This window comes from Rhinopithecus bieti, unplaced genomic scaffold (assembly GCF_001698545.2).
Source record: "Rhinopithecus bieti isolate Rb0 unplaced genomic scaffold, ASM169854v2 scaffold_13342, whole genome shotgun sequence".
Taxonomy (NCBI): Eukaryota; Metazoa; Chordata; class Mammalia; order Primates; family Cercopithecidae; genus Rhinopithecus; species Rhinopithecus bieti.
The window spans coordinates 2470069-2483785 of NW_016807690.1; the positions used below are offsets into that span (position 1 = coordinate 2470069).

At 35.7% G+C, this 13717-nt stretch overlaps 1 protein-coding gene across 1 annotated transcript; it reads left to right on the top strand.

The window, feature by feature from the left end:
• The first annotated feature begins 3300 nt into the window (after positions 1 to 3300).
• LOC108536521 (prothymosin alpha-like) lies at positions 3301 to 4503 on the top strand. The gene has a single exon (XM_017883346.1). It carries the CDS (start codon positions 3473 to 3475, stop codon positions 3809 to 3811), a length of 339 nt encoding a protein of 112 aa, XP_017738835.1. The 5' UTR covers positions 3301 to 3472; the 3' UTR covers positions 3812 to 4503.
• Positions 4504 to 13717: the final 9214 nt, after the last annotated feature.

Sequence of the window (13717 nt, forward strand, 5' to 3'; positions counted from 1 at the left end):
TATCAGAGTTAGAAGACTACCTTGCTGAAATAAGGCATGCAGACAAGATTAGGGAAAAAAGAATGAAAAGGAATGAACAAAGCCTCTAAGAAATAAGGGACTATGTGAAAAGACCAAACCTATGGTTGATGGGAGTACTTGAAAGAGATGAGGAGAATGGACCCAAGTTGGAAAACACAGTTCAGGATATTATCCAGGAGAACTTCACCAACCTAGTAAGACAGGCCAACATTCAAGTTCAGGAAATAAAGAGAATACCACTAAGATACTCCTTGAGAAGATCAACCCCAAGAAACATAATCATCAGATTCTCCAAGGTTGATAGGAAGGAAAAAATGATAAAGGCAGCCAGAGAGAAAGGTCAGGTCACCTACAAAGGGAAGCCCATTAGACTATCAGTGGATCTCTCAGCAGAAACCCTACAGGCCAGAAGAGTGTGGGGGCCGATATTCAACATTCTTAAAGAAAAGAATTTTCATCCCAAATTTCATATCCAGCCAAACTAAGCTTCATAAGCAAAGGAGAAATGAAATCCTCTCCAGACAAGTAAATGCTAAGGGATTTTGTCACCATCAGGCCTGTCTTGTAGGAGCTCCTGAAGGAAGCACTAAATATGGAAAGGAAAAACTGGTACCAGCCACTGCAAAAACACACCAAAATATAAAGACGAATGACACTATGAAAAAACTGCATCAACTAGTGTGCAAAATAACCAGCAAACATTTTGATGACAGGATCAAATTCACAAATAAGAACACTAACCTTAAATGCAAATGGGCTAAATGCCCCACTTAAAAGACACAGACTGGCAGATTGGATAAAAAGTCAAGATTCATTGGTGTCTGTATTCAGGAGATCCATCTCACACACGTAGAGACACACGTAGGGTCAAAATAAAGGGATGGAGGAAGATCTACCAAGCAAATGGAAAGCAAAAAATAAAAATAAAAAACAAAAAATCAGGGGTTGCAATCCTAGTCTCTGATAAAACAGACTTTAAACCAACAAAAATCAAAAAAGACAAAGAAGGGCATTACATAATGGAAAAGGGATCAATGCAACAAGAAGAGCTAACTATCCTAAACATGTATGCACTCAATATAGGAGCACCTAGATTCATAAAACAAGTTCTTGGAGACCTATAGAGATACTTAGACTCCCACACAATAATAGTGGGAGATTGTAACAGTCCACTGTCAATATTAGACAGATCAATGAGACAGAAAATTTACAAGGCTATTCAGGACTTGAACTGTGCTCTGGATCAAGTGGACCTAATAGACATCTACAGAACTCCACACCCCAAATCAACAGAATATACATTCTTCTCAGTGCCACATGGCACTTTTTCTAACATTGACCACATCATTGGAAGTAAAACACTCCTCAGCAAATGGAAAAGAATGGAAATCATAACAAACAGTGTCTCAGTCCACACTGCAATCAAATTAGAACTCAGGATTAAGAAACTCACTCAAAATCACACACTTGCATGGAAATTGAACAACCTGCTCCTGAATGACTCCTGGGTAAATAACAAAATTAAGGCAGAAATAAATTAATTCTTTGAAACCCATGAGAACAAAGAAACAACTTACCAGAATCTCTGGGATACAGCTAAAGCAGTGTTAAGAGGGAAATGTACAGCACTAAATGCCCACATCAGAAAGTCGAAAAGATCTCAAATCAACACCCTAACACCACAATTAAAAGAACTAGAGAAGCAAGAGCAAACAAATTCAAAAGCTAGCAGAAGACAAGAAATAACTAAGATCAGAGCACAACTGAAGGAGATCGAGACATGAGGAACCCTTCAAAAAATCAATAAATCCAGGAGCTGGTTTTCTGAAAAAAATTACAAAATTGATAGACTATTACTTAGACTACTAAAGAAAAAAGGAGAGGAGAATCAAATAGACACAATAAAATATGATAAAGGGGATGTCACTACTGACCCCACATAAATACAAACTACAATGAGAGAATGCTATAAACACCTATATTGAAAGAAACTAGAAAATCTAGAAGACATGGTTACATTCCTGGACACATACACCCTCCCAAGACTAAACAGGAAGAAATAGAATCCCTGAATAGACCAATAACAAGTTCTGAAATTTAGGCAGTAATTAGTAGCCTACCTATCAAAAAAAAGGCCAGGACCAGAGGGATTCACAACTTAATCCTACCAGAAGTACAAAGAGGAGCTGGTACCATTCCTTCTAAAAGTATTCCAAACTATTGAAAAGGAGGAACTCCTCCCTAACTCATTTTATGAGGCCAGCATCATCCCGATACCAAAACCTGGCAGAGACACAGTAAAAAAGAAAACTTCAGACCAATATCCCTGATGAATATCAATGCGAAAATCCTTAATAAACTACTGGCAAACTGAATCCAGCAGCGCATCAAAAAGCTTATCCACTATAACCAAGTCAGCTTCACCCCTGGGATGCAAGGTTGGTTCAACATATGCAAATCAATAAACTTAATCCATCACATAAACAGAACCAGTGACAAAAAACTCATGATTATCTCAACAGTTGCAGAAAAGGCCTTCGATAAAATTCAACACCGCTTCGTGTTAAAAACTCTCAATAAACTAGGTATTGATGGAACATATCAAAGTAATAAAAGCTATTTATGACAAACCCATAGCCAATATCAAACTGAATGGGCAAAGGCTGGAAGCGTTTTCTTTGAAAACTGGCATAAGACAAGGAGGCCCTCTCTCACCATCCCTATTCAACATAGTATTGGAAGTTCTGGCCAGGGCAAGCAGGCAAGAGAAAGAAATAAAGCCTATTCAAATAGGAAGAGAAGAAATAAAATTGTCTCTGTTTGCAGATGACATGATTCTATATTTAGAAAACCCCTTTGTCTCAGCCCCCAAACTCTGTAAGCTGATAGGCAACTTCAGCAAAGTCTCAGAATACAAAATCAATGTTCAAAAATCACAAGCATTCCGATATACCAACAATAGACAAGCAGAAGGTCAAATCATGAATGAAATCCCATTCACAATTGCTACAAAGAGAGTAAAATACTTAGGAATGCAACTTACAAGTGACATGAAGAACCTCTTCAAGGAGAACTACAAACCACTTCTCAAGGAAATAAGAGAAGACACAAACAATGGAAAACATCCCATGCTCATGAATAGGAAGAATCAATATCATGAAAATGACCTTACAGTCCAAAGTAATTTATAGATTCAATGCTATTCCCATCAAACTACCGTTGATTTTCTTCACAGAATTAGAAAAATCTACTTTAAATTTCACATGGACCCCCACTGGCTGCTCTGAAAAGCCATCTTTGCATTGTTCCTCCTCCGCCTCCTTGCTCGCCACAGCCGCCTCCACCGCACGCCTCCTCCGCCGCCGGGGACTCCGCCAGCTTTATCGCCAGAGTCCCTGAACTCTCGCTTTCTTTTTAAATCCCCTGCATCGGATCACCGGCGTGCCCCACAATGTCAGACGCAGCCGTAGACACCAGCTCCGAAATCACCACCAAGGACTTAAAGGAGAAGGAAGTTGTGGAAGAGGCAGAAAATGGAAGAGACGCCCCTGCTAACGGGAATGCTAATGAGGAAAACGGGGAGCAAGAGACTGACAATGAGGTAGAGGAAGAAGAGGAAGAAGGTGGGGAGGAAGAGGAGGAGGAAGAGGAAGGTGATAGTGAGGAAGAGGATGGAGATGAAGATGAGGAAGCTGAGTCAGCTACGGGCAAGCGGGCAGCTGAAGATGATGAGGATGACGATGTTGATACCAAGAAGCAGAAGACTAGACAGCAAAAAAGGAAAAGTTAAACTAAAAAAAAAGGCCGCCGTGACCTATTCACCCTCCACTTCCCCTCTCAGAATCTAAACGTGGTCACTTTGGAGTAGAGAGGCCTGCCCGCCCGCCCACCATGGGCAGTGCCACCCGCAGGTGACACGCGCTCTCCACCCAACCCAAACCATGAGAATTTGCAACAGGGGAGGAAAAAAGGACCAAAACTTCCAAGGCCCTGCTTTTTTTCTTAAAAGTACTTTAAAAAGGAAATTTGTTTGTATTTTTTATTTACATGTTATATTTTTGTACATATTGTTAGGGTCAGCCATTTTTAATGATCTCGGATGACCAAACCAGCCTTCGGAGCGTTCTCTGTCCTACTTCTGACTTTACTTGTGGTGTGACCATGTTCATTATAATCTCAAAGGAGAAAAAAAACCTTGTAAAAAAAGCAAAAACGACAACAGAAAAACAATCTTATTCCGAGCATTCCAGTAACTTTTTTGTGTATGTACTTAGCTGTACTATAAGTAGTTGGTTTGTATGAGATGGTTAAAAAGGCCAAAGATACAAGGTTTCTTTTTTTCCTTTTTTGTCTATGAAGTTGCTGTTTATTTATTTTTTTTTTGGCCTGTTTGATGTATGTGTGAAACAATGTTGTCCAACAATAAACAGGAATTTTATTTTGCTGAGTTGTTCTAAAAAAAAAAAAAAAAAAAAAAAAAAATTTCACATGGAACCAAAAAAGAGCCCATATAGCCAAGACAATCCTAAGCAAAAGGAACAAAGCTGGAGTCGTCACAATACCTGACTTCAAACTATACTATAAGACTACAGTAACCAAAACAGCACAGTACTGGTACCAAAACAGATATACAGACCAATGGAACAAAACAGAGACCTCCGACATGACACCACACATCTACAACCATCTGATATTTGATAAAACTGACAAAAAAAAAGGCAGTGGGGAGAGGATTCTCTGTTCAATAAATGGTGCTGGGAAAACTGGCTAGCCATATGCAGAAAACTGAAACTTACACCTTATACAAAAATTAACTCAAGATGGATTAAAGACTTAAATGTGAAACCCAAAACCATAAAAACCCTAGAAGAAAACCTAGGCAATACCATTCAGGACATAGGCATGGGCAAAGGCTTCATGACTAAAACACCGAAAGCAATTGCCACAAAAGCCAAAATTGACAAATGGCATTTAACTAAACTAAGGAGCTTCTGCACAGCAAAAGAAACTAGCATCAGAATCAACAGGAGAAAAATTTTGAAATCTGCCCATGTGAGAAAGGTCTAATATCCAGAATCTACAAGGAACTTAAACAGATTTACAAGAAAAAAACAAACAACTCTATCAAAAAGTGGGCAAAGGATATGAACAGGCACTTCTCAAAAGAAGACATTTACATGGCCAACAAATATATGAAAAAGAAGCCCATCATCACTGATCATTTGAGAAATGCAAATCAAAACCACAATGTGATACCATCTCATGCCAGTCAGAATGATGATTATTAAAAAGTCAAGAAACAATAGAAGCTGGTGAGGCTGTGGAGATATAGGAACACTTTTCCACTGTTGGTGGGTTTGTAAATTAGTTCAACCATTGTAGAAGACAGTGTGTTGATTCCTCAAGGATCTAGAACCATAAATACCATTTGATCCAGCAATCCCATTACTGGATATATACCCAAAGGAATATAAATCCTTCCACTATAAAGACACGTGCACACGTATACTTATTGCAGCACTATTTACAATAGCAAAGACTTGGAACCAACCCAAATGTCCATCAATGATAGACTGTCTAAAGAAAATGTGGTACATATACACCATGGAATACTATGCAGCCATAAAAAGAATGGGACCCTGTCCCTTGCAGGGACATGGAAGAAACTGGAAGCCATCATCCTCAGCAAGCTAACACAGAAACAGAAAGCCGAACACCACGTGTTCTCACTTATAAGTGGGAGCTGAACAATGAGAACACATGAACAGAAGGAGGGTAACAACACACACCAGGGGATGAGGAGCTAAGGGAGGGAGAGCATTAGGACAAATACCTAATGCATACGGGGCTTAAAACCTAGATGACAGGTTGATAGGTGCAGCAAACCACCATGGCACAATGGCACATGTATACCGATGTAACAAACCAGCATGTTCTGCACATGTGTCCTGGAAATTAAAGTAAAATCTTTTTTAAAAGCCAAAAAGTATTATTAATTGGATGTGATTTTGTTTTGGGGTTGTTTTTGTGGAAAAGGAACTTATTCAGAGATAAATACTAAAATGTTTATATACAAATTGCTTTGATGTTTGGGATTTGCTTTAAAATAATTCAAAACGGTTAAGAAATGAAATGACCTGATACATGTTGTAGCTGGATGATGGATACCTTAGGTTCTTTATTCTCTTATCTCTATTTTGTATACCTCTGAAATTTTTCACAGTAAAAAGTTGCAAAAATGAGGAATAAAGTAAGAATTACCATTCTTCTGTGCCAAAATCCATACTTGGAAGCCTTATATATGTTGTGTTTTAAATATATATATATTCTTTTAAATTTTTCTATCTTCTATTACATATGTATCTTGTAACTACCATGAATAAATGTTTCCCATTTATCATATGCTAACTATTTCTTCTATTCTTATGGTGTGTTCCATATACATTTTAAATATGTATTTTCAGGATTCCTTTGATGGTTAATTTTATCTGTCAACATGACTGGGGTTAAAAATGCACAGGTGGCTGGTACAACATTATTTCTGGGTATGTCTGTGAGAGTGTTTTAGAAGATATTAGAATTTAAGGCATTCAATTAATAACAAAGGTTCCCTTCATCAAATGTGATCCCAGTGGTTGGGACTTTTGGTAATGAGGCATAAATGAACACATTTCTGGAGTTAACATCTGAAAAGGAAAATGTCCACAATCACATTTGGGCAAGACTCTAGAACTCAGATCTAGATATGGAAGACATAAACATTCATAATGTAACAATGATTTCTTCCTGAAATAAATTTTATCATTTTTAAACTTAGAATTGTGATATATTTGAGTCTGAAAAGGCCCTAGATATCCAGTTTTCCTATATTTTAGGAAAATTAATCCCAGAGAGAAAATAGATAAATAATGGAGACCACATCTCCTAATATACAAACATAATCTCTTTCTCTTCCTCACATAGATTTATTTACACCATGCTGAAGAATATATTAGAACTTCTAGGCAACTAGGAAGAAAGAATAAATGAATGTGCATAAACACGTACATGAATGAAGACACACTATGCACACAAACACAGATTTATATAAGACATTTACATTAACTAAAATGTTCCTCAACTTAAACCCCAAATAGGCATAGGTCAGCTGGAGATGATTTTATTTAAATCTGTTTGCAAATCCATAATTATTAAATCCATGCACACTGGCAGCAACACAAAATATCACCCTGTGGTATAACACTTGGTGAAGGATTAATTAGATTAAAAGCTTCTAAGACTAATTCATTGAGATAAGAAATGATAATTTGGGAGTCTACAAAACAGAATTCTTCTTACCATATTGCTTTTCTAAAGAAAGTTTTAATTACTCTTTTTAGCCAAATATAGAAGAATCTTTTCAGCTTAAAATATCTACTGAGGTAAGAAAAAATTCTGTTGAGATTCAATATCTACTTAACACAGAAAAGTATTCTACCATGCAATTAAAACATTAAATATGAATAAGTGAAAGGCATACCATGATAGATGCTATGAGTCAATGTAATACCCCTGTCTATTTTTCCAAAACTCAATCATCATTTGCTAACTTAGATGAATATTTCTTTTCAGGGGGAGAAAAAAAGAAAACCAACACCAAAATAAAACCAAAATACCTTAACAAACAAGTCTGCTTGTATTAAAATGAAGTGCTTCAGTGTTAGCCAGTAATGAACTGCATTGTGTTTCAGCCTTTAGAGTTTGCTTGTATTGCCATGTACTTAAGTTACAAAGGCCTCATAAACAGAGCAAAGTTAGGGAGAACTAGGATGGCACTGGCAGAGTAATAGAACTCAACAGAAACTTACCAAAATATTATAATTAAAACTCTAATACATAATAACTGATACTTCAATCAAAAATAAAATTGTAGGTGTATGGATTTATGAAATTTTGAAAAAACAGTGAGTCAAATTTCGTACCACATGTCATAATAACTTTAAGATAAAATGTACATTTGAAAAAATAAAGCCCCAGTACTTTAGAATATATAGAGATTTTATTTTATAATTTTGGGGTACGAAAGTCATTATAAACATTATATAAAGGAAGAAACAAGTAAAATACTGATTGATTTGACTGTTCAATGTGACTGCTTCATGTTCACAAGTAATAAATAAAATCAAAACTCAAATAACAAGAAATGTAACCAATCAAATTTTTTATGTGAATAACAGATGAAAAGTTTCTAAAATTATACAAACTTTTTAAATTTTCATACCTATATGGGCAAAGATATGGAACAGCAATTTATAAATAAATAATTATTTAAGTAACTAACATTAAAAAGGGACTGATTGCAGTGACTCATGCCTGTAATCTCAACACATTAGGAGTTCAAGGGAGGAGACTCACTTGAGGCTAGGAGTTCAAGACCAGCCTGTACAAAACAGGGAGATTAAAATTAAAAAATTAAAATTTTTTTTTTAATTAGCCAGGCATGGTAGCACACATCTACCATGTGCCTCAGAGAGGAGGATTGTTCGAGCCCAGGAGTTGGAGGTAAGCACTCCAGGCTGAGTGACAGAGTGAGACCCTGCCTCAATTAAGAAAACAAATAAACAACATATCAACCTTGATAAGTAATCAGAAATATAAATTAGGCAATCAAATATGATTTTCACCTATAAAATTGTAAAAAGAAAACTCAGAATGTGAAAGGGAGTATAACCTACTAACCATTCTCATACACAGCTTACGGAAGTTGAAATTGATCCAACATTATGGGGAGAGTGCTGTCAAAATATACACAAAAGACAATACAAAGCTATTTTACTTGGGGATGTTGTTTCAATAAAACAACTAAAATTATAATACATCAGAGCAAACACTAATTTACTTATAATACTCTGTGTGTCATGTACCATTCTTTGTACTTCACCTACATTAAATCCTTAACCACAAGCCTAAGTTAGGTCCCGTTATTATCACCCCATTTTATAGATAAGAAAATAGAGACGGTGTGAGAAACAAGATACTGGTCTGCTGTTCCTTTTCTATTTATTTCCCACTTCTAACTCCAATTTAATTTTCCTGTTGTTCTAATTGTCCATAATGGATGATATTCAGCTATTCTCAAAACAACTTTGTAAAAATGTAAAACTATATATATACACACACACACGTGTATGTGTATGTATAAATATATGTTTCTGTGTATAACATATATGTTTATACACCAATTGTTTGAATATCTCTGATTTTTACAATGTTCTTATAGCCAAGGAAACAAAGTATAGACTAGTTGTAAATTTTGCCTAAGTTTTGACTGGCAAATCTGTTTGTTTTCTGCTAGACCCAGTTTTGTGCTAGAGACAGCCAGTACAAATTCATGAGAGTCAGCAGTTAAATTTTCTTCAAAATTTTGAGACATTATTTAAAATTAAGTTATATTAATTTAAAAATAAATACAAGTGATAAATACTCAAAATTCATTACTTTATAATAATTTTACTATAATGTGATGAAGATTATTTACATCTATTATCCCTGTAGAGGAGAAATGCTTTATAATTCTGTCCCACTGCTCATCTTTTCTTAATTCTGAAGTCAGCTATGTCATGTTGAGAGCTTGAAAATTGGTGTGGCAATAGCATTTTCATCCAAGTCATCAGTGAAGTCTACAAATCAGTGTGTGATTTATTGTTTGGGTAATTGTGTAGTTTTTAAAAAGTGCTAAAGAATATATTAATACAGCAGAATACATTTTAAAATGCACAATGTCTGTAGCCTTTACATCATGAATAGCAAAAATAAACGGAGGAAATACTCCTCCGGCAGTTGGACTGTATTAATAAATTAGCAAAGAAGTCCTTCACTGTCATTGAAAAATGAGCAAAATTCCTAAATAGGTCTTCATTGTTTCACTTCCGCATTACCCATTAACATAAGCAAGATATCAACTAAAATTGATGGAATTTTGCTCATTTTTCAGTTTCCTTTTTCTGTATTTTTTAAATGTCTTTTGGAGTTTTAAATTGTATTTAAGTGTAAGTTGTTCTTGTGGTAAATTTGACAAATATGGAACAGTACAAACAAAATAAAAATTACTTATAATATTTTATTATTTGTAATATTTAATTTTATACACATATTACTTCAAAATAAAGATCCAATGCTAGTTTTGCAACTCAACCTTTGAGTTACAAACCTTTGAGTTGCAAACCTTTGCAGTAATAATTTATGGCATAAGAAAATATGTAATATGCCATGAAACATTACTTCGAAATAAAGATCCAATGTTAGTTTTGCAATAAATATATTAAAAATACAATAAATAAATATACAAAGTAATATTTCAAAATATTTTAAAATAAACATAGTAATATTTTCATATGCTATGAAATATTGCTTTGAAAATGCTTTAATGGAGCACTATTCTTCCCTCATAAGGTTTATTCCATAATTTATTTTACCAATTCCAAATCCATATTGTTGAACAGATGACCCACTAAGTGGGAAATTAGTGGTAACATTCATAATCCTTCTTTTTTTTTTACTTTTATTTTTTATTTTTATTTTTTTTTAGTAGAGACGGGGTTTCACCATGTTAGCCAGGATGGTCTCGATCTCCTGACCTCGTGATCCGCCCGTCTCGGCCTCCCAAAGTGCTGGGATTACAGGCTTGAGCCACCGCGCCCAGCCTATAATCCTTCTTATAAAGCAAAGGGATAACCATTTAGGTCAAAGATGTTTGAAATCCATGAATAAAAGTTTGTTGATTTTTCAAAATAACAGTAAGTACCACCTATTTTAGAAATTTAACTGCTTTTGTATTAGTTTGTACCTTATCTCATATTTTTTGTACCTGCGATTCACTTTTAGTGTTTTCTCATTTAAAGCCACCAAAAAAACAATTCATTTTAGTTTGGCACAATTATTTAAAGAATAACAATACAAATGGCAGTAATGTGATTACTTTCAACATGTAGAGCTTCATTATCAGCATGATGCAAGCATTGTTATTTCTGATTCTCAGCATTTGAGACAGAGTATCAAAGGCTTCTCATTAGGATGTGAGGTTTATAAGATTTTATGCTAAAGCATCATCATAAATTTCACATAAAGATTGACAGATGTGAAAAACCTAAACATATAATTAGGGACAAGATGATCAGCTGAGAAAATTAACACAAAAGGAGAATATGGCTTCCTTCTTTTGATGCCATGGTAACCTCTTGGACTAAAGGCCATTATCCACAATTATATTAACATAAATTTACAGCTTTCCAGGTGCTTCCCTCAGCCAGCAATGCCTGCCCCACTTTTCACTATTTCCTGGAAAACCTGTACTTATATTTCAAATATCAGCTAAGCTTCACCTTCCTTAGAAAGTCATCTCCACTTCCCCGCCAACGCTCACACACACACATTGGGAGCTCTTATCTTCTATTCAGACTTTGTCATAGCCCCTGTTGCAGGATGAATTGTGTCCCCAAAAAAGATACATTCAAATTCTGACACCTGGTACCCGTGAATGTGAAGATAGGATTTTAACAGGTGTAATCAAGGTCAGATGAAGGCATACTAGATTAGAGTGGGCCTAATCCAATCACTAGTATCTTTTGTTTTTTGAAACAGAGTTTCACTCTTGTTGACCAGGCAGGAGTGCAGTGGCACAATCTCGGTGCACTGCAACCTCTGCCTCCCAGGTTCAAGTGATTCTCCTGCCTCAGCCTCTCAAGTAGCTGGGATTACAGGCACTTGCCACCACACCCAGCTAATTTTTGTATTTTTAGTAGAGACCAGGTTTCACCATGTTGGCCAGGCTGGTCTAGAACTCCTGACCTCAGGTGATCCACCTGCGTTGGCCTCCCAAAGTCCTGAGATTACAGATGTGAGCCACCATGCCCGGCTGAAGAGTATCTTTGTGAGGAAAATCTGAACACAGACAGACATACAGGGAGATTGCTAGATGATGATGGAGGCAGAGATTGGAACGAGGCATCTACAAACTAACAAAGGACAAAGACAGTCAGAAACCATCAGAAGCTAGGAAGAAACAAAAAATGATCCTTCCCTAGAGCCTTTGGAGGGATCCCGGTCTTGGCTATACCTAGATTTCATGATTCTAGTCTCCAGAACCGTAAGAAAGTACTTTTCTATTGTTTAAAGCCACCTAGTTTGTGGCACTTTGATCCAGCAGCTCTAAGAAACTCACACACCCTCTCACACCCTCTTCCTTATTCAATCATTCAACAAATTTCATTAAATGGTGACTTAGATTTCTGTTGTTGTTTTTCTCATCAACTATGCAAATAAAATGCCATTTCTTTTTGAATGTATGAATCTTCTTTACTTTGTCAACATAAAAACAGCCAAATGGACTTTCAATGAACTTGAACAATGTTTGGGAAGGCCTGAGGCACAGTACAGCATAATGAATAAATTCTGAAGTCAAAATGCCTGAGTTTGAATTTCTGCTTCACTACCCCTTTGGTATAACCTTTAGCAAGCATTTAATCTCTCAAGACCTATAGTTCCTCATTTATAAATTAGCATAATAACTATATATTATATATAAAGCATATAGGAGGATTCAAAGAGATACTATATCTTTAATATGCTGTATTGGTTATAGTAAATGTTTGATAAAGGTTAATTTGATTTATTTCTATTATATTACTCTTGTTAGTAATAAAATGACTTCCATAATGGTTACAAAATCTGGTATGAAACTGTCTTAGTCCATCTGTGCCACTATAACAAAAGACCTGAGACTGTAACTTGTAAACAACAGAAATTTCTCTCTCACAATTTTAGAAACTGGGAAGTCCAAGATCAAGGCAATGGCATCTAGTGAGGACCTTCCTGCTCTATTCTTACTTGTCCTAAGGTTTAAGGACAAAAGGCAGACAAATGCTGTGACATCACATAGCAGAAGAGCAGAAGAGTGAACCCACCCCTGCAAGTCCTTTTTATAAAGGCAGAGTCCTCATGACCTAAACACCTCCCACCAGGCCCACCTCCCAACACTGCCTCACTGGAGAGCAAGTTTCTAATGCACGAATTTTGGGGAACATATTCAGAATTATGGCAGCATCTATTAGAAATTCTTATTAACTGAGAAAGATTAAATATTTAAGATCCTAGAAAACAGGTGAGATCGTTCATTCATTCATTAACATCTACTGAACATGGGGCAATTACAAAAATAAGAGTCAAAGGAAAGATTGCTTTTGTCTTCAAGAGGCAATCAATCTACTCTTGATCAGCATTTCTAAGATGGGCTTCATTTTAAGTCTTTTGCAGCACTGAGATATACCACCATAGCAAGGGGTTGTCCATGTTGAGACATGGATGAATCAGAAAGAACTGCCTGTAAATAACTCAAGGTAGTATAGGCAGATAGAGTTATAGTTGCAGGATTCACTGGCTCCCTACTTTCCCGGAAAAAAATGCTTATAACTCCTTAGTTAAACACAAGACACTTCATGTTCTCAGTTCTTCTTATCAGTTGACATATATTAATATTTACACCTCAACATTATATTTATCTTTTTATTGGATCGCCTATCTCTTTTTTATCTCCTTGGAAAATTGTAAAAATTGAAAGAAGTTAGAAGACGTTAATTATTACTACCTATTATTTTACCCATTCTTGTTTTCCTATATGGTGGTTATAACTTTTAAGTACCCAATGAAGTATTATTTTATA

What these genes read in the sequence shown, in the direction of transcription:
- LOC108536521 (XM_017883346.1), top strand. Translation starts at nt 3,473, where the DNA reads ATGTCAGACGCAGCCGTAGACACCAGCTCCGAAATCACCACCAAGGAC.